Source organism: Eumetopias jubatus, unplaced genomic scaffold (genome assembly GCF_037043125.1).
Source record: "Eumetopias jubatus isolate StellerSeaLion01/CBP00866 unplaced genomic scaffold, mEumJub1_p1.0 scaffold_9, whole genome shotgun sequence".
Taxonomy (NCBI): domain Eukaryota; kingdom Metazoa; phylum Chordata; class Mammalia; order Carnivora; family Otariidae; genus Eumetopias; species Eumetopias jubatus.
This window is the reverse complement of record NW_028274815.1, coordinates 136,331,733-136,357,546: the sequence shown is the minus strand read 5'-3', so window position 1 is coordinate 136,357,546 and position 25,814 is coordinate 136,331,733. Positions and strand designations below refer to the sequence as shown.

At 41.3% G+C, this 25,814-nt stretch overlaps 1 protein-coding gene across 1 annotated transcript in view; it reads right to left on the bottom strand.

The window, feature by feature from the left end:
• The window catches only part of VAPB (VAMP associated protein B and C), a 58,244-nt gene that overhangs the window by 19,092 nt on the left and 13,338 nt on the right, over nucleotides 1–25,814 (bottom strand). Inside the window, exon 2 of the mRNA XM_028089132.2 lies at nucleotides 12,021–12,173. Coding sequence (XP_027944933.1) covers nucleotides 12,021–12,173 — 153 coding nt within the window. The remainder of the gene's footprint in view (nucleotides 1–12,020; nucleotides 12,174–25,814) is intronic.

Genomic DNA, 25,814 nt, shown 5'->3' with positions numbered 1-25,814 from the left:
CAAGTCTCCCAGGCCCCAGTATCTTCACAACGCGCCAGGAAAGAAAGGAAAAGGACCTCACCGGTGCCTACCACGTACTAGGCACCACAGAAGGCACGCTCTCATTGCATCATCCCATCCAGTCCTCGCAACAGTGCGCCAGAGAAGCCCGGTCTCACTGGTCTCATTCAGACCCCATGGCCAACAGAGTAAAAGGGAGCCGGAGCTCCACACTGGCTTTGCGTCCAGAGTCAGATTCCACACCCAGGTTCTCAAAGCACTATCCGTGGACCCCATGAGTCCCCCCATGAGGTGACCCATAAAGTCGACAGCCGTGGGCACGGTAACATCAAGACATTCTGTCCCTCTGCCGGTGCCGCGCTCTGCAGTGATGGCTGGTGCAAAGTGAAGAGTAAAACTAGCAGCGCCTCAGCACAGGCCAGGCAGTGGCTCCCACACGGCAGGGTCTCTGTGTCAGGCATCGCCACACACTTGCAGCTTTTTTTAAAAGGCCGTTTTCACTTAATAATATCCTGGAGGAAGCAATAAAAAGGATTCATTTTACTAAACTTCAACCTTGACGACACATCTTGACACTCTGTATGAGGAAATGCACATGTACGTGAAGTGCTCTGCTGTCTTGGGAAAACAGCTGTATCATGTTCAGATTGTGAGCTGAACTAGAAGCCTTCTCATGGAACACCAGTTACTAGAAAGAACAATCGACAGAAAAACAATGGTTATGCAGACCCAAGTATATGGCAGATATCTGCTCAAAAATGAATCAACAGTGCCTGTCACCTCAAGGAAAACAACTTATAGTAGTTGTTGCCAATGATAAAATCCAAGCGTTCTATCAAAAGGAGACTCTTGGAAAACATCTATCTGACATCAAGAGCTCAGTTTCCCAAATACTTGAAGACTTTTCTGATGAGATCAGTGATTTTTTTTTTATATTGTGTCATGAAATATGTCAACATTTGGAAGATCTGCATAACTCAGCTAACATACAGTATTACAAAACCCATTCAAAGTGCAAAAGAGACCAATGCATTTTAGTGAAACAAAGTTCAAATAGTATACTGTCACGGTTTCAAGATTCCACATTGTACTAAATGTTAAGAAAAGTGCCACTTGTCAAGTTTTGGTGTAGTATCAAAGTATAATGTCCACAATTATCTGAAAAGGCTACTGAAAACACTCTTCCTTTCCCCAACCACATATGTGTGGCAAAAATGGCTTCCTTTCATATACATTTATCAAAACAACACATTGTAACAGACTAAATAAATGCAAAAACACAAAAAGAGAATCCAGCCTATCTTCTATTAAGCCAGACAATAAAGAGATTTGCAAAACATGTCAAATAATGCCAGTCTTCTCACTGAATTTTTGAAGTTATTTTTCTTTAAAAATGTCACTTTTAGGGGAACCTGGGTGACTCAGTCGTTGAGCGTCTGCCTTCGGCTCAGATCATGATCCCAGGGTCCTGGAACTGAGCTCCGCATTGGGCTCCCTGCTCGGCGGGAAGCCTGCTTCTCCCTTCCCCTCTCCCCCTGCTTGTGTTCCCTCTCTCCCTGTCTCTCTCTGTCAAATAAATAAATAAAATGTGAAAAAAAAAGTCACTGTTAGCATGTAATTGACTTATTAATGTTATTAAGTGAGTTAATACTCCTTAAATTTCTCACTTTAACTTACAACATGATAAATATTAATATAATCTCCAAGTGAAAAGGCTCTTTGGGTCTACAATTTCGAGGAGTGTAAAGGGGTCTTGAGACCAAAAGGCTGAGAGCCCTGTTATTCTAAACAAGCTGCCTCATATGCCCCTCTAGGAGGAAAATGACCTGTTTAAATAATTCAAGTGAACGCATCAGTGGCTTTGTGCAGTGCCTCTTAAGAGAAAGTGCAGTTTAAAAGAGAAAGCAACTGGAGCGCCCGGCTGGCTCAGTCGGTGGACGGAGTGTGCAACTTTTGATCTCTGGGTTGTAAGTCTGAGCCCCATGTTGGGTACAGAGATTACTTAAAAATAAAATCTTTAAATAGGTAGATAAATAAAAGAGAAAGCAACTTCATACAAACTAAGCCATGAGTTCCAGCATGCATCCAGGCCTTGGGCAGAGACAGAAAGCACACACGCAGGAACGCACGCATATGCACCAGAGGAAGGGGTCTGGGGTTCCCTGCGCTCCTCTAACCAAACCACCTGGCAGCTGCCTGCTCCACCTCTGCAGATGGGCGCGGCGCTGACACCCACGGGCACCACTGGATGTCACAGGTGTCATCAGCACACCTCCAGGCCTAGAGAGCTTCCTACCTACCAAAAGCTGCCACGGTGTAGATCAGAAGAACAGCTAAAAGTTATCACTTACATTTAGACCCTTGAGTTCAACAAGAATGTACAAACACAAAGAAGTGGGTATTGGCAGCAATCAAATCACCTTACAAGAACACTGGAGACAGCCAGAAGCAGGGACTTGTGAAATATAAACAAACGTGAGGCTGGCAAGTTGAAAACGTGAAACTGGGAGTGAAAGTCATGGCCTGCTGGTGAACTTCCAGGAAGCTCAGGGTATTAGGTGGCCTCGGCCCTTCCCCCACGGCAGCCACTCTCCCTCCACTTGCAAGTGGAGAAGGTATCTGCCACCCATCAGCTCTCCTTTCCTTGGGGGCTCCCAATCGGCAAGCAAGAATGAAGAAATCAAGTGGCCACCCAGACCCTGAGAGCCTTCAGAAACCCTCGCTGTGCCTCAGTATCCACATCCTGCTTAACACTGCCCCCAACTCATGTCGAAAAGTTTGTATTTCTCAGCTGCTATCATCTCATGTCCAATTCAATTTGCTAAACCCTATTAGCTGGAGCTTTATGAGAACATGACAGAAGAAGTGTTGTTAATCGTTTGTTCTGTCAGCTCCATACATGCAAATTGTGACAGAGATTATGTACTTTTTTCCGTGACAGGCTATAAAAGAGCTTCCCATTAACTTAATTTATTTCACTTGAATATCAGAGACACTGATGATAAAACCCTCTTAAACGAACCATCTATCCTACTTTTAAAATGTATCTGCTGATACTACATTAAGAAGAAGCTGGTTACCAGGAGACTGCTCACCATTCACCAACATTAATGCTTTGTGATACAATGTCTGCTGTGTCACAGATTGCAGAAGTGGGGTCCTGTCAGGAAAGGGGCTTCAGGGGTCATAAAACAGTGGGTCAATAAGATCAGGCTTTCTTCAAAAGAGAAGAAATGCAGAATATATGTTACTAAACACACACACACACCCCTCAGAGAAATGATGACCTCATTAAACGCAGCACAACAGCTTCCTAGGAGAACCCACGGAAGTTACACATCACTTTCATCTGCATCATAATGTGAACAGAGCAAATGAATGAAAGTCTCACAAGCAGCATGGCACATGCTTCATTTTTTTTTTTTTTAATCTCAGAATCTTACCCTCGAGATGTCTCTCTCCTCGTTCTACATGGCCACAATCACAGCTCAGGCTCCCCCCTGACGTCTAGATTTCTCCAACTAGGAGCTCTTCTCCCTTCCTCCCAGTGTCTCTCCCATCAAATCACCCTGCACAGCTCCTATGACCCCTGTCAATTTAATCTTCCCGACACACCCTACTCACTATTACCATATTCCTCAGACCAAAACCCTCCTACCAAAAAACCCTATTTCCCAAGTAAAGGACAATCAGTGCAACTCTTCCCGGGCTCCCCAGCTTTCCCGGCACGGACCCATGACAGGCACACCCATCTGCCGGCTGCCCTCGCACGCAGAGTGCTCTGTCATCACCAAAGTCTCTTCTTACCATGTCGGCCCTACCCGGCACGTCTCTTCTGGTCTTCCTGCCCTACTCACATCTCAATATACAGACCTTCCAGAACTTAACCCACCAACCCGACTTGGTAACGAGGGGAGTCTCAAGGTTCAGCATGCAAAAGAATCACCTGGAGTTCTTGTTAAAACACAGGTGGTGGGACCCCACCCACTTCCAGAGTTTCTGATTCAAAGAGATCTGGGGTGGGGCTGAGAACGTGTATTTCTAACAGGATACTGATTCTACCAGCCCAGGAACCACACCTGGAGAACGCGTATTCAGTATTTCACCTAGCACTCTGGCCCCTACCAGAATGCTGTCTCACACCCTCGCTCTTCTTTGGGGACCTTATTCTACTAGTGGACACTGTTGACACTGAGATGCCTAAGCTCCTTCCCACATGTTTGCCCTTCTACCCAATTTGACTGAGACCAGGACTTCATGTTTTGATAGCTCACATTCTGGATACTAGTTTTTCATTGGTTGACAGGTGTGTACCTTCTTCCCTTCCAACATTCAAAGCACTCCTGAATCATGCTCCCTCTAAAAATCTCCTTGGGGCGACACAAAGAGAGGAAGCCTTCTTTCACTCACAACCATCTGGCTTCCCTTCTGTGTTGCCTCCCGGAGCTACCCTCTCCTACCCGTGGGCTCAGACAGCAGGTTCCAATCTTCACGTCACAACTGTCCCCTCTTTCTCCTTTTTGATCTCCTGTGTGCCACCAAAGGCTATTCTCTCCCAAACTGCATTGATGGTGTAGTAATGTAGTTCCTGCTCTACTTTTTTAAGCTAATCAGAAACAAGCCAGAGCTTGATCAGCTTAAAAGACCAGTATTACCACAGTGAGGTGAAATAATTCTAGGCGAAAGCAAAGCAATGCAGAATTGTAGACTGTGTACCCTTATCATGAGTAAATTTATTACTTCCTTTAGGATTCTCAAAATGTTGAAAACATAACTGCTTTCAGGGACTCTGCCTATTCAGGGTCCTATGGATGGAATGACAAATCCAGCAGGCAAATAATTTTATCTACTTATAAGTTAACATTGAATTATCTTTGTGTTCTCTATAGGATTTTCCAATTCAGTACAGCCCATCGTAGATAACAAACTCTTCATTGTCTGGTTGACTTATTTGTGCAGAGACTAGTACAAACGTACCTCAGTGTCACTGGAAGATGAGATGTGCCAGATGCACAGCACTGACCAAAGAACAGGCCTCATTCACTCTTTCTTATAAACATTTTTATTTTTTATTTATTTATTTTTTTAAAAGATTTTATTTATTTACTTGAGAGAGAGAATGAGATAGAGAGAGCATGAGAGGGGGGAGGGTCCGATGGAGAAGCAGACTCCCCGCTGAGCAGGGAGCCCAATGCGGGACTCGATCCTGGGACTCCAGGATCATGACCTGAGCCGAAGGCAGTCGCTTAACCAACTGAGCCACGCAGGCGCCCCATAAACATTTTTAAAAACATACATCTTTTTTAAAAAAAACTCCAACATACTTTCCTGTTTCCTGTAATACTTTACAATGGAATACAAAATAGCCTTTTTCTGATTAACTCTTGGTATTATGAACACCCATTATATTCTATCTTAGAAAGACCTACAAGCCATGGCTCTTGGGACTGATCAACTAGAATACAGAGAACTGTCTGCCCTGAGGCTTAAGTCATTCCAGTCCCCTGCTGTTATTTCTGAACCCTCTCCCCTACTCGCCCTTTGTGATATTCCTGTCCAGTCCTTCACTGTGGCTACCTCCCAAAGCCCTTTCACTTCTTTCTGGTCTGTGATGGGCCGGACACCAGGACAAGGCTAACAATGAGTCTAAAGTAAGAGAAGGGGCAGCTGGCTGGCTCACTCGATGGAGTGTGTGACTCCTGATCGCAGGCTGTAAGTGGGTATAGAGATTTTGGGTATAGAGATTACTTAAAAATAAAACGTTTAAAAAATTTTCTTAAAAAAATAGGGCACCTGGTGAAGCGTATGCTTTCGGCTCATTTCATGATCCCTGGGTCCTGGGATCAAGTTGAGCCCTGGGCTCCCTGGCTCAGCAGGTAGACTGCTTCTCCCTCTGCCCCTCCTCCCACATGTGATCACGTGCTTTTTCTCAAAAATAAAATCTTTAAAAAAAACTTAAAACTTTAAAAAATAAAGCAAGAGTAAACAAGAGAGTCAAGATGAGGAGCTCAAGTGTTTAAATATGCAAGAAACTGGGGCACCTGGGTGGCTCAGTCGGTTAAGCATCTGCCTACGGCTTAGGTCATGATCTCAGGGTCCTGGGATTGAGCCCCATGTCAGGCTCTCTGCTCAGCTGGGAGTCGGGTTCTCCCTCTCACTCTCCCTCTGTGCCCTTTCTCTCTCTGTCAAATAAATAAATGAAATCTTTAAAAATAAATAAGTAAATATGCAAGAAACTATAATGAGTGAAAAGAACATAACTCTTGGCTGCTCCAAAGTTGAGCTTAATTTCTGCTCCTCAGTGACTCCACTGAAAGCTGAAGTTACTGTCCACTAAGTGAGGTGTTCAGTGTACCTGATAAGTCCTCTTGATCATGATCTTTGAAAATGTAAAGAAGAGGGGCGCCTGGGTGTCTCAGTTGGTTAAGCATCTGCCTTTGGCTTGGGTCATGATCCCAGGGTCCTGGATGGGGCTTCCTGCTCAGTGGGGGAGTCTGTTTCTCCCTCTTCCTCTGCTGCGCCCCCCCCCCCCGCTTCTGCTCTCTCGCTTGTGAGCTCTCACTCTCAAATAAATAAAATCTTAAAAAAAAAAATTTTATTTATATGAGAGAGAGAGAAGCAGACTCCCCACTGAGCAGGAAGCCAGACCCGGGGCTCTATCACAGGACCCTGGGATCATGACCCAAGCGGAAGGCAGCCACTCAACCGACTGAGCCACACAGGTGCCCCAAATAAATAAAATCTTTATTAAAAAAAAAAGAAAAAGAAAAGAAAATGTAAAGAATAAATAAACTGTGTCATACTCCTAAAAAGTGAAACATGGGATTCTTAAGAAACCTGCATATCACAGTAAAATTTTAAAAAATCTTTAAAAAGCGTAATTAGGCTGAATTCTTATTAATTTCCTTTTGTAAAAAACCAGAATCTCTCATCTATCTGGTGAAAAAGATTAAAGACATCTTTTAGGTATGAATGTGAGTCATTCTTATCTGAGAAGAATAAACTTGGTTCATGAAAATCATTTATAAAAAGGTTTTGCTTATCAGAGACTTCCAAAGCAAATGATCAAACAAAGAAGAATGTTGCTGTTAAGATGCCCAAACCCCCCAAATTTAGCTTCTGCTATCAGCACTTGACAGATGAATGCCTGGCTTCTTTCTCTAAGGGCAGTGCACTTATACGCTGGTGCTAATCACCTAAAAGCTGCAGCCCAAGGTTGACTGGTCCAGGGCAGGCAAGCAGCTCCATTAAACTGAGTCAGCAAAATCTTAAAAGGATTAATTATCAATTGCAATACTACCCAATTACATTAATTGACCAATGTTTCCATCCAAGAAGAGCTATGAATTCTCTGTCCTCAGGATTTTACTGGAAGAACTTTATGCTTTAACATGTGATTGAAAGGAGTGCTGGAAGGGATTGTGTGTCAGAAGTGAACACTGCTCCTTAATTCTTTGAATTTTAATTTAAAATACTGATTCAGACACTAGTAGATTTGTGTTTGTTTGTCTTTAATCCATTTTCAATTCCCAGGGTTCACTTAGTAAAGTGTATCTGTACCTAAATATTGGTATCTTTAATGACTCTTTCCAATGCCCCCCCCATACAGATATTTTGCATTTCTAATTTGCTTGGTACAAAGGCAACGAATGTGCATAATTGAACTGCAAATGGAAGCATGCTTGCTACTTTAGTGAAATTAGAATTCAGTGAAGGTTATAAAAATATTAAACTTAATATCATATTACAGGAAGCATAAGTATTTTTGATGGGCCCATAATTTTACCACTTCACCTGCTGTATCCACTGGCAAACATGGTTTGGAATATTAATGGAAAACTCCCTCATTATTAAACTGCAGTATTAAAAAAAAAAAAATCCACAACCACTAACAGCTTACCACAAAGACATTTTCAGAAATTATCTACCTTAAAAATATTTTCCCACCAGACAGTTCAGAAAATAGATTTAATTTTGTAAAGCTAGAACAAATGGGGAGACCCCCCACGGCTTCAAACAATTCATTAATTCAAAAAGTTCTATTTTCCTTGCATTTAAAATCTCAGGGGGGGAAAAATCCAATCTCCTCTTCTCCAATCTCCATTTAAGTGTAGCTATTTTGCTGAGGTCCAGATTTGAATAATTCAAAACTATCTCTAGTAGATGGTGTGTATCAAGGAGCAAGGGCCAAAACCATGGCATTCTGGGTCAATTAATGCAAACAGAAAGCACTCTGCACCCCCTCACCTACACACTGCCTCATCCAACAGGCACAGACCACAGAAGGGGCTACTGGAAGAATGAGATGAGATGAAATGAACACCTACATAAAGGACAAAGAAAAGGACTCCCATCCTAGACCCAGGTGACCAGACCTCAAACCATCCCTTTGGGAAATCCACACATTTTCACCTACAGACACACGAAGTCTAGGTTATGCTTGTTTCCAACCATTACTTTACCACCTAAGTTTTTAAAACACAGCTGTTATTTTTTAAGGACTCAATAAGTAATTTGCCACCTTCTGGAGAAAATAACATGACAGGTCAGAGTCTGGACTTTTGACACACAATGTAAGCTCCCTTGAATATATCAAGCCTACCTAAAAGCTGAGAAGAGTTTCACAGGGTGTGTCAGAAAGGTATGTGACAGCTACAAAGTCTCCTCGCGTGCCCCCCACACAACCCTGATTTGTGTGCCTTCAAAACCTCAGCCCCCTGGCCAGCTATGTGGGTGGGTCTCCTCCTCCTCCCTCTCTTTCTTTCCCTCCCTGCCCCCTCTCTCGAAGAATGATTTATAACCTTCCCTAATAGCTAGCACATCCCAAGGGTTTTCAGAGATGGGAGAGAAATAATGTACTAGGCATGTCATTTGCGGGTATGCCGTGACATTCTGTGTGGTAGACAGGGCAATGCTGGTAGTATTTTAGGTTGATTTGATGGCCACCTTTTTATTGATTATATTTGAAAATTCACTAGTGGCTTTTCATTAGAAAACAAATGCATATCATAGAAAGAAAAAATACACATTTCTTCTTAAAATTAGAAAAAGTCAAATAATAAAATGTATGGAATTATTTCTAAAAAGGCAATTCAAATATGTACAATCCATGTTCAACAAAAACAGTTTTTATCAAAGCTAGTGGGAAAATAACACAATCCCACTCTTGTGCCATGTGTTCAGTTAACAGCACCGGAAAGTACTCTGTGAGGTAGATACTATTCCTTCCATTTTACAAATGAGAAAACTAGAACCTAGATACATTAATAGATTGGACAAAGATCGGCCAACAGGTTAAACAGCACAACTAAGCTTTCCTTTCAGATTCCCAGACTTCAAATCTAGTGATCTCGGAGGAGAGTGGGTAACACCAAACGTGGCCGTGTGTACCACTGGGCCTGTGGACAATCTGCACTGCCTTCTGCTGGTATCCTTCATGTCCTGAGGCTATCTTCTCTCCCAAAGGAACCTAGAAACTCTATGTACTCACCAAGATGTCATCCTATAGCTGCATTTTAAGAGGACCTTAAAAAGCCCAGTGCTTTTTACCTTGAGATACGAATGTCTAATACATTATACACTGGTCCCTCAGCACAGAAAACGGCAGCAGATGGGTGCCAGTGTCCTCTGCCAACTGAAGATGCTGTCCCAGAAACGCAGCGACACCTGGCTTCACCTAGGTGCACCTCAAACAGTGCGAAAAATACACACCAAATAATAACAAGGGAGCCCTTCTCATGTGCAAACATAATCTTGTTTATCTGGGAGTCAGACCTGTAGACACATGGGCATTTTATTATTCAATTACTTTTCCCCAAGTACATTACATTTTGAGAACCATGGTACTTTATCTAAAATTTTATATTCATCTGTAAGTGTGGCCACCCCCTAACACTGTTGATGCAGCCTCATATCACAGAAGACCCACCGAGTCAGGAGCAGAGCTGGTTTCAGGTGCCAGCTCTGCCACTAATCACCCATGTGGACCTAGATAATCACACCCACTCTCTATACCTTCCGTTCTTATCTGCAAAAGAAAGGCCACAACCACAAAATCTTTGGTCTTCCTTAAGTAGGGAATTATAAATCAAAACAAATGCCCAGGGTTATTACCTTAAAAAACATTCCAAAAAAATGTTTTTAATTAAAAAAATAAAAATAGGGACACTTGAGTGGCTCCGTCGGTTAAGCATCTGAGTCTTGGTTTCAGCTCAGGTCATGATCTCAGGGTCATGAGATAGAGCCCCACATCAGGCTCCATGCTCAACACGGAGTCTGCTTCAGATTCTCTCTCCCCTGCCTCCCCTCCCAGTTCCCGTGCTCCCTCTCTCAAAGAAATGAATAAATAAAATCTTAAAACAAAACAAAACACCATTCCTATGATTGGGGGAGGGATGAATCTTTCTGAAAGAGACATACACACATTTATATTTCATACTGGAAAGCACACCTACACTGTACAACTGCCTGCGGAGACTATTTTATTCAGAAACTATGTTGCTGCCCCCTTATTTACCCTGAAAATTGGTAATTCTCATCTACTGACAACCTTGCTCAAATATGATATGGGCAAAGAAATCAAGAGGAAAACCAAAGTCAATAAAAGGGAATAAAGATTTCAGCTGCCCCTGATTTCAGGAGAAAAACTGAAACCATTTGGATCCAAGGAGTACAGAAATGCCAACACCTCAGACCCTTTGCCTTCCCCAGCACGCTGCACTTTAGTCTGGGCTTCGGAGCCAGACACAGTGATCCACATCTTGGCTGTGTCACTTGCTAGGTTCGTGAGCCTATAGCCACCAGTCTCCTTCTTAGTACAAGGCAGGTAATGATGCATTCCTCACAGGCCAAATAACAGAAATTATATGAGATAATGTGTGTGCTGGCTCAGCACAAAGGAGACCCTCAATAAAATCTGGCTCTCATCCTTCTGACTTCCTGAATAACAACCCAATTCAAGAGTCCAGATCAGGTCTTGCAGCCTCAGAGAGAAGCACACAGGGGTATAGCTGGTGTGGGAGCACCATAATGAGAGAAACCAATGGGTGTGGGGAATAAGAGTTTACAGAAATGATCAGATAATGAAACACCTTATATCTTTCCAAAGAGGTGAATCATTTTCTTTTAGGTGTCAAATGAATAGCCAAATGCATCACAATCAAAATCTGTCATGGAAAAAGCCAGTCAAGTACCCATTTCAATGAGTAGTAGCTTCTAATGATGCAGAACCCTCTGTGACACACAGTCTCCTGATTTTTACAGGATAAACACACACTCCCCCACAGCTCCTCCACAAATACAAAAGGCATCTTGGATCCAGAAGTTCTAATGAGCTGAAAGTTTATTCCATTTCTAAAAGACATTTAAACTCAAACCCATCACTTCCATCTCCTTAATTTTAAAATCCAATTCTCAATCTGGGCACTTTACCAGCGTCTTTTCAAAAGCTGGACTTTGGAAAATATATGCATTCTCAGACTGTAAGGGAAAAACCCATGAGACACGCACAAAACTTTCGCCCTTGGATATATTCCAGTCTCCTCAGTCCTTACCTCCCTGAGCTTTTCACGATCAGTAAAGTGCAGTTACCAATCATTGGGAATGACACAAGCCTAATGTCAGAAACCATTTAGCTTAAATAAGAAAATAACTCCATTTAGCATTCTCCCACAAAGTAAAATTAAGTTTGTTTAGCCCTTTTTTATTTATTGCCAAAGGGCAGATTTAATTTCAAGGAAGTGAAAACCAAACTCATTCTGAAGTAAAGTCTGAAGTTACCACTTTACTTTTGCTGTAACTATTAAGGCGCAGAAGGCTGTCAGCATTAAACCAAAAAGGCTTTAATTATGGAAAACCAACAGGTGCGTGGGACCCACTAAGCTTTTCAATCAGAGGGTGGCGGGTTCAGGGAGAAGTCTATTGTCTTATTTTGCTATACCAAATGCAAACTTTAAGAAATCCTAGTGGCTTTAGGGGGACTTTTTAGCCCCCCCCCGTTGGCCTCCAGTCTCTGAACTTACCAGATACATTAATGGAGGCCCCTGCATCGATGATCCCACTGTTGGGCCTCACGCAGTATCTACGTGGTGCTGTGGTCTTCACTTTAAAACACACATTTCGGTCCGTTGGGTTGCCAAGCTTTAGGTTGGTGGTGACGACATCGGTGAAGGGACCTGTGGAATGAGACAGAGACTGATTGGAGACCTTGTGAGGAAAGTTTAGAAGACTGACTGATTTATGTTTTGGGGTGGGGAGGGATATGGTATACAGTTAAGGGAAGATTCAAGATCCAAAACTAGCTCACTATCACGGATGGGAGAAAGGAACTGACGTTAACGCACTAACAGTAGCATCTGAAATTCACCATGTTCTCATCACACCACCAGGCAATCTAGGTAAGTGTTCTAACATCCAGTCTCTCCTTCAAACCTCACAACTTTATGGTTATTGTCGTTTTAGCGATAAGAAAACAGAGGCTCAGGCAACCCTCTCAGGCCCCCTCCGTCTCCCGGAGTTTTAGACTATTGCTCAATAAACTTTGCTTTGCTGCCCACAAAAAAAAAAAAAAAGAAGAAGAAGAAGAGGAAGAAGACAATGGAGGCTCAGGAATATGCGTTTCTTGTCTAAGTGTTCATGCTAGTTAGTGGTAGGTAGTTAGGAACTGAACCAGGCAGCTTGAATCCAATCCAAGACCAGTTCTTAACCTATGTTAAATACTGATTTCCACAATAAGATGACCTCTAACAGAATTTGAAGGATTAAACTTGGGTCCCACAATTACCAAGGGCAGAGTGTGCCAAGGGTAGCAGGTGTAAAAAAGACTTTAAGGTGTTAATGGTCTATAAACACAGAACCCCCCGCCCCAACACCGCGTTAACTACAGCAAGGTTGGAGTCCTGCTAGGCAGCCCACACCTGGAATGTGATGTTCAGTTTTATAACTACGCAGGCTACTGAGACGATGGAAACAAAGCTAAGGGCCCGGAGGGTATTTTTTATTATTATTATTTATTCATTTTCTACTTTATTAGATTTTTTAATTAAAAAAGTAAAACATGCTTCTTAAAACAAGCCAAACAGTAAGAGATGTATAAAGAGGAAGTTAATAAGCTTTCCCTTGTCCCCTGAGGTGACTACTACGGGCGATCTTCTCACATCATCTGTGCTTATACAAATAGCACGTACACACATGTATGGCGGGGGGGGGGACAACAAAAGGGGTCATACTAGTCACATTACTCTGAAACTTGCTTTTTTTCCATTTACCGCTCTACCGTGGATACCTGACTACTAGGTTTATTAAGGAGTCAGTGGGAGGGTTGACTACAAGACCTCCTAAGTCCTTTTCAACCTTTTTTCAAATTGACATCTTTTCACCATGTAAATCAATGATATCTTTGTGTTTCCTCCACACAAGCACTTCACTCCTATCTCTACATTTACAAAGAAGTAGGAGGTGGGGTGGGAAGGTCTGGGTGCTCCTATGTTCACAAACCAAGAAATAGATGTTGGTTCATCCGTTCCCTAAGGAAACCCAAAAAAGACATTCAAATCTGTGCCTTGAAAAATTTTCAATGAGACTCTAAGCTCCTTGAGATAAGGACGATACCTTACCAGTTTCTGTATCTCCAGAATACAGAATACATTCTGTATCTCCAAGCATCTAGTAAGGGTCTCACTGTGTGTGTATCTAGATGGACGACAGACAGACAGACAGACAGACAGACAGGCAAAGATATTCACCAAGGAGGGAACTACCTGGTGGATAAGCACTAGCAAAATTAAAATCTCAGGCTACTTTCTCTCCTTCAGAAGCGCTCAGGGTATAAAAAATCAATTTGATATGGGCTTAACTTAAATATAAATTAAGAAATCAATAATGATGGAAAGGAAGAAAGGAAAAGGGACTCAGTTCCAAAATCAAATAAACTATAGCCAGTTCTGCCACAAAGCTTAGTTTGAAATCGTGAATTTGTTCCACTGTGACTGATGTGCATATTAGGGGGACAATCTGAGCATAAAACAAATTTCACATTTGCTTATGCATGATTTTGTCTACAAGAAATGCTAGATGAACACAGAAAAGTGCATCCAGCTGAACCAAGCTGCCTAGAAATACACAAAATACACCCCCTACACACACCTCAACCCCTCTCAGCTACCTCAGCTCACCTGTGGGTTGGCAGCCACAACCACCCACACCCAGAGTCACCACCTGCCCTCCTTCCTCCACTGGACAGTGACTCACAAACTACAGCTATTCCGATGCCACCTCCACAGGCAAACTTCACATCTTCTTCAAGGTGAAGTGCCATGTTTACTGAAATACAATACCGTATTTCCTACCCATTTAATGTGTGTAAAACCATGATCAGGCTCCTGTCTGTGTGTGTGTATATGACCAACAAAGTTTTTGAACTTAACCTCATTTCCCTCTTGTAAGTCCTCCAGTGTTTATCCTGCTATTTTATGTGGTATGGTGATTTTTAGGAATGCGTATGTTGCATTATAGCAAAATCAACTGTACTACTGGATCACTGATGGTTTTAAGTTTTTTACACTAGAATTTATTCTCATTCCATGGGCAACAGCACCTTCAAGAATGACATGCCTAAAGAATGTTTCCATTTGATTATCTTTCTAATAAGCCCTGCCTTTGGCCCTCTGCGATCAGGCATTTTGTAGGTGCAGTTGTAGCCAGACATGGGTAAAAAACATCTTTGGCAGTGCATCTCACCTACTGACGCCCATCACAAACAACCCTCTCACTACACTCAAAGTCATCTCCTTACTGAGGACCAAAAGCTTACCCAAGAGGGCAGGTACTCTGTGACCTAAGACGACTTTCAGCTACAATGAGGAAGAACCCCATGCTGACAACTCTCCATCCTTGTATCAAGTTTTGGGCATCAAGGGAGAACAGTATCCCTGGTGCTGAGACGTGTTTAGCGGATTATGGAGGCAGCAGCTCCCTGCGCCTCTACCCTTTTCCACTCTCCACAAAGCACACAATCTGACTTATCCCCCAAAAGACTCTTTGCTTGCTTAAGAGTGGAGATCACTTCAGCAATGGTAAAAGGAAAAAAGAACAGCTAAACACAACTCTGATTTTCTGGGGTCAAAGACAGCAATTAAACACGCACACACACACTCATGCACGCACAATGGCATACACACCACGCATGTACACAGTCCCTGGCCTTTACAGAAGAATGGCCAATCACAAGAACTCACATAAGCATAGCTCCAGCTCAAACAGCTCACAATGCTGGGGGCAAAGGAGAAGAAAACAGACGAGCTGTGTGTCTACACAAAGAGACACCTGAAAAGGAATGAGTTTTCAAATATAAACCCTGGGGGTGGGGGCTGGGAGGGAGGGTACTGACAATCTGATGGTGATTTATAAAACTATCAGGCCTTAACGTTTTCCAGATATAAACTTAAAGTTGTTAGTTTCAACAAAATTCTGTCTCAAGAACATGGACGCATCTTCAGATGAGAATGTCAAGAATTCATAATGGCCCACAATCACATCCAAAAAAATTACAGATTTTCCTATGGTGGTCTGAAGTATACTGGGAGCAGAAAATAGGGTTGTTGGCAAGATTTCACTGTGATGAAATTACGAATGTTTACTTGTTTCCAACTCCGTTTGTAGTGTCTCTTCCTCCTTGCCCTACCTCAAGAAGTTGGGGGTAGGGGCGCCCCAAAATTTAAGTATTTGTTTATCCCTTACACTCACCTTTTCTTCTAGGTATTCCACAAAAATAAACCAAATTTAACTGTAAACACTAAGTGGTTTTTGGAAATTCCCCCCAGTTAATTACACAGTAATATAAATAATGTTTCACATTATAAATCACATGAAAGGTAGTCTAAATTATTAAAAGACAAACAATATTTGTAGTATTAAGCAGGATAAATAAATAATCCAGATTTCTCCCTCAACACTCAATCCTGAGCCTTTAAGTGTTTGGGATTTCTTGCACTTACATAGGTTTTTATTTGTAAAAAATCTAGAGGGAACTATACAGAAAATACATGCAAGTGAACAACATTGTTAAAACAGCAAAGTCTCATGAGTAAAAATCTAGACATTTTGTAAAAACAGGCCAGCCCTTTTCTTCCCACCCTGGGCAATGTACTCTAAGAATTTTATTGAAAATAAATTATACTCGATTTGAGTAATTATAGGAAATAAACCATGTTAGTGATCTCCTTTTTCCCTGTATTAATGAATTAGAATATACAAAAACCTCAATAAAAATGATGTAAGGGCTTATGAGCATCATTCAGATTTTTACTAGTCACTTTCATTTCATAAAACTGCCATTTCCATTAAAGCATTATGTAAAAAATGGGATTTTACTATACCAACATGCATATTTATCACCAATGAATTTAAACATTGCTTATAAAGTACAGAGTCAATTTTACAAATGAAATCTCCTTCAAAAGTTAGACTTTTTTCCTCCAAGAAATGAAAAAATGACTTGGTACCTCTAGAACCACAGCACACACTTTTAATCATTTTTCTTTCCAATTTTCTATTCTTTATTTCAGATAATGTTTATATAAAACTAGGAACTAAGGATCTAAAATGTGAAATGAAGGCCAAAAAAAATGAAGCAAGATGAACTTGGGAGAAATTAGGAATAATCTTTAACATTTTAATTTTTCTTCTTAACAATTTGGGTAATATTCCTTATGCCCTATATTATGGGAGAAATTAGGAATAATCTTTAGCATTTTAATTTTTCTTAATCTGAGTAATATTCTTTATGCCCTATATTATGCATACTCATCTGTGAAAATTCTTGAGTTTGTAGATGCTCACAAAGAGCAATGACTAACTTGGGTATGGACTCTTTGACATGTTCTAAATGGAATTTAGATAAAGCTAAGCACAGTATAAACTATTTTCTCCACCAAGGCGTGACTTGCTGTCATTCTGAAGTGTGTATTTTCAGACAGCAAGATCTGGAACTCACCTGTCTTAGAAAGCAAACAATATAGAGACTACAAAGCCAGCAGAAGTATGCATTGCACTAAAGGTGAAAGGAGGAACGGTTAATTTTTTAGTCTTACAAACATGGAGCCTTGGAATTATAAAGTGCTGGTTTAAAGGCCAAGGAAAGAAGGTCACAATCCAGCAAACTTCTCAACGGTAAGAGGTCAGGTTCCAAGCACTGAAAATGTCATCAAAAATGGCTGGATAAACCTATCATGAAGGAAATACAAGAGTGCTCTGTAGAAAAAAGTATTCCATTAAATCTTTAAACATTTTACCAATCCATACACAGTGCAAGTACTGTACCTCTTTTCTGTAATCATTCATTTGTTCATTCAGAGACCCAGAGAGAAAAAGACCAACAACAGTCTTCCTTTCAGGAAATGCAAATACCATTTTTACAAAAGAGTAAGTTAAGAGCTCAGGTCCCAGTGACTGTAAAAGGTAAGAGGGAAAACTGCCAAGTGAACTCAAAACTCCATCTTAGCCTTGTTTATCTGTGTGACCTCAAGCACATCTTATCACCCCATCTGTAAACAACAGGACAGAATTTTTTAAGGGGTAAATATATCATTTCATTTTTACTCAGCAATTCAATTTAACCAGAATGAATATAAATACACACACACACCACAAGAAACTATAAGACTCCTAGAAGATAACACAGAAGAAAATCTAGATGGCCTTGGGTTTGGCGATGACTTTTCAGAGACAACACGAAAGGTATCATCCATGAAAGAAATAACTGACAAACTGGACTTCATTAAAATGAAAAACATCTGCTTTGCAATGGGCCCTGTCAGGAGAATGAGAAGACAAGCAGGCCACAGACTGGGAGGAAATATTTGCAGAAGACCTATCTGATAAAGGACTGCAATCCAAATATACAAAGAACTCTTAAAACTCAGTAAGAAAATGAACACTACAAAAAATGGGCAGAAGATCTGAACAGATACCTCACCAAAGAAGATATACAGATGGAAAATAAGATAAACAAATGGAAAAATAGACAAATGAAAAGATGTTCATCATATGTCATTAGGAAACTGCAAATTAGGGGCGCCTGGGTGGCTCAGTTGTTAAGTGTCTGCCTTCCACTCAGGTCGTGATCCCAGGGTCCTGGGATTGAGCCCCGCATTGGGCTCCCTGCTCCACAGGAAGCCTGCTTCTCCCTCTCCCACTCCCCCTGCTTGTGTTCCCTCTCCCGCTGTGTCTCTATCAAATGAATAAAATCTAAAAAAAAAAAAAAAAAAAAAAAGGAAACTTCAAATTAAAACAATGAAACAGTGAGATACTAACACACACCAAAAGGGCCAAAATCTACAGCACTGATATCATCAAATACTGGCCAGGATGGGCAGCAGCAGGAGCCCTCACTCCTTCCTGGTGGGAATACAAAAGGGCACAGCCACTTTGGAACAGTTTGGCTGTTTCTTAAAAAAAAAAAAAAAAAAACTACACATACTCCTGCCATATAATCCAGCAATCGAACGCCTTGGAATTCACTAAGAGGAGTCAAAAACTCATGTGCACACAAAAACCTGCACATCAGGGTTCAGAGCAGCTTTATTCATAATCATCAAAACTTGGAAACGACGAAGATGTCCTTCAGTAAGTAAATGGATAAACTGTTGTCCATCCAGACAATGGAATATTATCATGCCATTATTCAGACAAGAAGGAATTTTAAATGCATAACACTAAGTGAAAGAAGCCAATCTGAAAAGGCTATATCCCGTATGATTTCAATTATATAACATTCTAGAATAGGCAAAACTATGGAAGCTAAAAAAGATCAGTGGTTGCCAGGAAGTGGGAGGAGAAAAAGGTCTGAAGAGGTGGAGTACAGGGGACCGTCAGGGCAGTGAAACTATTCCGTATGATACCACAACGGTGGATGCATGCCATTGTATGTATTTGTCAAAACCCACAGGATATATGACACCAAGGCTGGACCCTAATGCAGACTACGGACTTTGGGTGATAATGAGGTATCTACGTAGGTTTACCAGTTTCAACAGATATACCCCTCTGGTGCTGGATGCTGATAGTGGGGGAAGGCTGTGCACGTGTAGAACCAGGGATATTTGGGAACTCTGTACCTTCTGCTCAATTTTGCTGTAAACCTGAAACTACTTTAAAAAATAGAGCTTTTGTGTTTGTTTTTTTTTTTTTTCAAAAAGGGAGGAGAAAAAAAGTATTTGGACTTTGTATTAATTAAGTTTTGGAAGCACCCCAACATTTCTGATACTAAATATTAATTTTGAAATATTTATATATTTTATATGTGTACACATAAAGGAAGTACACACACACACGTATACATGAAGAAAGATGCTTTGCAAAGAAATTGCTTTTCTTCCTTTTTCTGGAGTTCATGAAATTTTTTTTCTTTAAAGATTTAATTTTTTGACAGAGAGAGACGGAGCAAGAGAGGGAACACGAGCAGGGGGAGTGGGAGAGGGAGAAACAGGCTTCCCGCGGAGCAGGGAGCCCGATGCGGGGCTCGATCCCAGGACCCCGGGATCATGACCTGAGCTGAAGGCAGACGCTTAACCAACTGAGCCACCCAGGCGCCCCTGGAGTTCATGAAATTCTGGTGTTAGCAATACACATCCTTCCTTTGTAGTATGTTCCTAATGTAGCTACAATACTTTGAAACTCAAACTATATGTGTTACCAAATAACATATATCAAATTGACATATAATCTATCAGGTCTCAGCTTTCCAGATATAAACTTAAAGTTATTAGCTCCACAACAGCTTTTTTCACTCTGCATAAAAAGAGCTGTATTACTTTATATTTTTGCAAACACAATTTAGGTACAGTATCTCTCCTTTCTTCAACACTTCCAAAAAACAACTTACCATATTTCACTTCAACTCTGAAAAGATTACTTTCTGGGAAGGTAATAATCTGTCTCCAGCACCCTAGGACTGATGATGGATTTTGTTAAGACAATAAAATCATGCTTGAGGTTTCAATACAATAGACTCCGAGGACGGGAAAAGTATATAGGAATGGGGAGAAATGGACACTATGAAGTAAAATCTGCTGGATATCTTACAGATGTCTTTAAAATTTATCCTTTGGCAGTCTATTTCCATTAGAGTATCCTACTGCCTCCTGCTTTCCCTAACCATCTGCAATGCACCAATTGTCACATTTGTTTTCCTTGTTTATGTAAGTCTTCCCCTTCCAAAAATCGAAACTCCATGAAAGAGAGACATTTCTGTCCCTCTTGTTCACTACTGATCATCATCATCTAGAATACTTCCAGACACAAAGCAAAATACTCAGTACATTTTCTGAGTGAATGAATGAATGAATGAATGGCCACACCATGATCCTAACTATTTTAAGCAATAGCGCATGCCTCCCCTGTGTGCACAACCAGGCTCTGGGTGAATGAAGGCCCGAGACTGCTGCTGCCCCCCTCCCCAGCACTATCACCCTTCCTACCTTCAGCGCAGGACTTCTGTCACCTGACGGCTCATACGTTGCTCTCCTGACTGCTTCCCACCTAGAGTACACTTGCATGGGAGAGGAAGCTGTGCCTGTCCTGTTCATCACTGGAGGCCCTGAGTCCACCCAAGCAGTAAAAGGGCTCAATAAATGTGTACAGGGTGAATGAATGCCAGACTCCCTTAAAGGCAACTCAATTCTGATCCTGGCACGGTTCCTATAAACAGATGCCTACGCCATAAATGGGATCTGAAGTCATGATAAATTCATGCTGTTCATACACAGGATGAAGGTATTAAAAATGTTCACTTGAGTCAATAATACTTTCATCATTATTATTCTATGATAATTTTGTTTAAAGTCGCCCCCCCTCTAAAAAAATGAAAAAAAGATATCATAGTAACAGATAGTCAAAGAGGGTGAGCTCTTAAATAACTATGAATTCAAGAGTAAGGACACTGGGAGAAGTTTTTTTTTTTTAATCTATTTTCTTGATTGAATTGTTAGCTCACACATTAAATCAATGCTTTAGAAAAAAAATAAAGCTTTGCAACCAATGTGTTTTTAATGGCAGACACTGGATTCCAATATTTCAACAGAAAGCCTAATTGTGTAGCTCTTATTTTGAAATAACCACACATAAAGAACCCTGCAAAGACACATCCCTTTCCTGAAGAAATCTTAGAATGCAAAGTGTTCTCAATTAATAAAGTAACCTCTAAATTAATAAAGTAAATAGAATATCCTCAGGAGACAGACACGTCATACCCATTATTAGAGCGGGAGAAATCAACACCAAGAATACTCACTGATAATACCATCACAGGCACACCAGAAGCCAGCTTCACTGAAACAGACTACCAACTTTCAGGCTGTTTGTTCAACTCACTAGTCTCCTAGCTCCCTTGGAGCAGAAAGAAATAAAAGTCAGTCAGCCACCAACTCCACAGGTGGGAAAGCTAGACCACAAGGCACTCTACTGTAGTGTAAGAGTTCAATAGATGAAAGTACTGTGAAAGGCCTAAGGTCAAACTCAGGAAGGCTACTGAAAAAGACATACAGCTGGAAACAACAGCTTAGGAAACTGAAAGCTCTTTGTAGCTTATGTTAACAGATAAGCAGTTACTATTCAGACTATACAAAGAACTCTTATTGTTAGTAAATATGCTACATTCTTACGAAGGAATACTAAACAACAATTGAAAAGAATTAACCAGACCTGAATTTCGACAGGAGATGGGTCTCAAAATGCTAAGGGACACTTGAGCCATAATAGCACATGAAGTCATGTAACAGTGGAAGCAGTTCACACTAAACTCCTCTGGAGAGTAAAGTAAAGAGAGGAGCAAAAATGGGCAGACATGTCTTCAAATTCTTAGCAAAGTGTACTTATTAAAGAAAGATTTAAAACAAGTATAACAAATTAACATTTAGTTATTCTGTATTTGGGTATTCATTACATTATCTGTATTTCTCTGTATTTAAGTGTTTTTCCAGATAAAGAAAGCTACCTGCAGTTTATGTCAGATCCAGGCAATGTTTGAGATCATTTTCTTCTTACCCAGAATGCCTTGTATATATAAAAAATACTAGAATCCTGAATTATGGAGTTCTTGAAAACCAATATACCTACATCAACAGCCATTCTTGTGTAATTTATAAAAACCAAGGTTATCATTTAAAAACATATTTAAAGTAGCAGTGGTCTCACTAATTTAAGACAAAAACCCAAACCTAAAATTTTTTACAAAGCCTTTACCCCTTCAGAGAGAAATACTATGACTACTTTTCTTTAATGCAACACTTTTTTTTCTAAATAGAAAAATAGCTAAAAGTATTATATAAAGGCTGAAACTGCATAATCCTATCTATACTCAGCACTAAGACAGACTACAGTAGACAGCTGAAGATTAAAGTAATAGTACACCTGACTAGTATTTTATATATCAGTTCTAAAAGTATCTTAGACCATTTAATAAACTGAATTTTTTGAAGGTACAATCTTTATCCCATTGTAACAAATATCTAGTAATTTTTCTCTCTTTAGAAGACCAAAATAATCACAAGAGTACAGTGATCATGAAAATAAAAAGATAAGCGATATTCCGCTCCAAATAAAATTCCACCTAAACAGGAGAGTGGCAAAACATGACTCATTTTTTTCACACAAAGCAAGAAGAGTCAGGACAGACATTATGCCCAAGTGAGGGACATGAGTGGTAAGACAGCAAGGGGGTCCCAATTCCTTATGGTTGTAGCTGCGGTTTTAACTTGACTAAGTTATAAATTAACAGCTCAAGTCAAGTGCATAAGGTCAGTATCAGTAGAAATAAAAACTCCCCAAAAATGTTCAATCTTTAGTGAAGATGATGGCATGGGAAAAGCTTCCACACCAAAATCAACACATCCCAATGCACAGCAGACACAGAGAGTGAAGCAAAACACATTTTGCATTCGGCACCTCTATGGTTCATCTTACATTTTCAATTTGTGAACAATGAGGAATAGCAGAATGTGGTTTATCAGTCAGCATGTAATCTGCTCTGGTTTCCTTTTCAACAGAGAACCTAAGTGGCTATACCAGTGAAAAGAGATTATCAACCAGGTCAGCACCTTCTTAAACAAATTCAACCAGGGACCAGGGAAAAAGGCTCTGAGACTTGGGATGAAAAATCTTCTATTTCCCCCTTTTTCTGCCTTTAGAAATCATACTCATTCTTCAAAGTTTTGCTCAAATGCCTTCTCTTTTGGAAAGGCTTCCTAATCTCTCAATTGAAAAAAAGGATTCCCTCTAATACCATATTCTAATAAGCTAGTGGTAACCAAATTTATATCCATGCCTGGTCCTCTCCCTTGATCACGGCTTGCAGGTGTACTAAGCATCTGAAGCTGCAACACTCTTAAATCCCACTCCCCTCCCCCAAACCCACTGCTTCCCATCTCAGGAAAAGGAACCACCACTCATTAACATGCTTGGGCCAAAAGCAATTACCCTAGATTCCTCTCTTCCTTCCCCACTCCATATTTAACCCATCAGCCAGTTCTACCTTCAGAACAGATCTGGAATCAGAGTACTTCTCACCACATTCTCTCCACCGCCACCACCCTAGTGCTAGCCACGGTCTCTCGTGTACTCTGGGCCTGGATTCATGCAGTAGCCTTACGGCTTGCACACATACCATCACACACATCTCACACCTCCCAGAGCCTACTCTCCCTACTTCACACCGTGGTCTTTTTTAAAAACGGACTCCTGCTCAGAATCCTCCATGGCTTCTCATCTCAGAACAAAATCCCAAGTCTGTCCTGTGGCTGGCCTACCAGGAAGGCTCCTCCTCTCGCTCTGAGTCCATCTCCTGCGCCACTCCATCACTCCTCTGCAGGCACAATGATCTTGCTGCTGCTCCCTGAACACACCAAACTCGGTGCCACCTTGGGGCCTTGCACTTGCCCTTCCCTGTTTGGAATGCTCTTCCCCCAAATGTGTGTATGGTTTGCACACTCATTCGATACAGGTCTCAGTTCAAATATCACCTTCTCAGGGACATGGCCTTCTCCAATCACCCTTTTTAATACAGAACCCCTTTAATATAATGCCAAACCCCTTTAACCTCTACACAACAACCCCCCCTCCACTGCCGCATTATCTGGCACCATGTTATATGTATTTCCTGGTTTTTTATTTAGTGCCCATCTTTCCCACCAGAAGATGAGCTAAGGCAAAGGTTTTGTCAGTTTTTTCACCTCGGTCTCTCAAGCATCCAGAACAGTACTTCGCACACTGTAGGCATTCAATAAGTAACATGAATGAACTGTCCAGGTGCTGTGCTAAGCCCTCCAGCTACAGAGATGGCTCTGTTCCTCCTGCCAGAACCCTAGGAAGACAGTAAGTATGCTTGGAGAACCACTCCAGGACCCATCCAGAATTAAGAAATAAGAATCTAGGATTGAGGCTCTAGGATGATATATTTTGGGAAGAAAAAGAAAAAAGAGAGAGAGAAATTATCAAATGATAGTGACATTAGTTAACATTTAATTGTGCCAGGTCTGGGACGCCCGGCTGGCTCAGACAGTAGAGCATACGACTCTTGATCTCAGGGGCATGAGTTCGAGCCTCATGTTGTGGGTAGAGACTACACAAAAATGAAAAATTAAAAAAAAAATTGTGCCAGGTCTATTCTAAGCACTTCACATGCGTTAACTCATTTAATCCTAACATGCCCCATAGTGAAGACTATGAGGCACAGAGAAGTTAAATACTTTATCCAAGGTCATGTGACTTTTAGGGAGCAGGTCCAGGACTCACACCCAAGCAGTCTGGCCCCAGAGTTCACCTCTGAACTGGTGCGCTGTACACCACCTCTCACTGCACTGAATGCTGCACTAAAGCTAAGGGTGGGGGCTGAACCCTGAGGGAAGTCCTGGGGTCTGAAAAGATGAAGGAACACATCTTCTGAGCTGCAGGAAAGCCCTGGGGAGAGCCGTGTGGTGTAATCAAAGCGGGACTTTCACAGGGGACGTCACAGGGGTACAGAAGGGATACGAGGGAAGTGAATGAAGCTGAGAAATGCATGGAAGCATGAGGATATGAAAAGAAGAATATTAAAAATAATCCTAGGAAGACAGGTGTGAGGGAAAAAACCGTGTCTCTCTTTTCTGACACGGGTTCTGAAAGCATCCATTGCCTCTACAGCATTTACAGCATGTAGTATAAACCAGAAATAAGACATGTGTTTGCACGTGTCTGAGTGTGTGTGTGTGTGTGTGTGTGTGTGTGTAGGAGGGTTTCTTACTCTAAACAGCTTATAAATACTGTAGTCATTTAAAATGGAAAATGAAAGCTGACACTGTTTAAAAAGAGAAAAAGTGTGGCCCAATTTTGAAAGACTTTGATCCCGGCCTAGGAATTCTGAACAATAACCTGTAAGATCCAGGAAGCCAATGAATGCTTTAAAATAAAGAAATGGCATGATCAGATTTCAATTTCAGAAAAACAGCTCTGAAAACTGCACACAGAAGAGCTTTAATGGTGGGGGAAGGAGGGAGAATCAGAAACAGAGTTGGGACATGGGGCAATAATCCTGAAGGGACAGGGTCTATCCTCAGGACACGGCAGTGGGGATAAAAGACACACAGTGGTGCAGAGGGTGCTGAGGTGGAGAAGTAGGGAGACGGGGATAAAAAATGAGTCTGGGACTCCCAAATAACCCAGCACGGTGCAAGGACCATTCCCAAGATATGAAAGAAATACTTGATGGGAACAAGTGGATGAATCCTGAATGCAGGATGGAAAATGTTGAGTCTGAGGTGCTTTCATGATAACCAGACAGGCAGGGA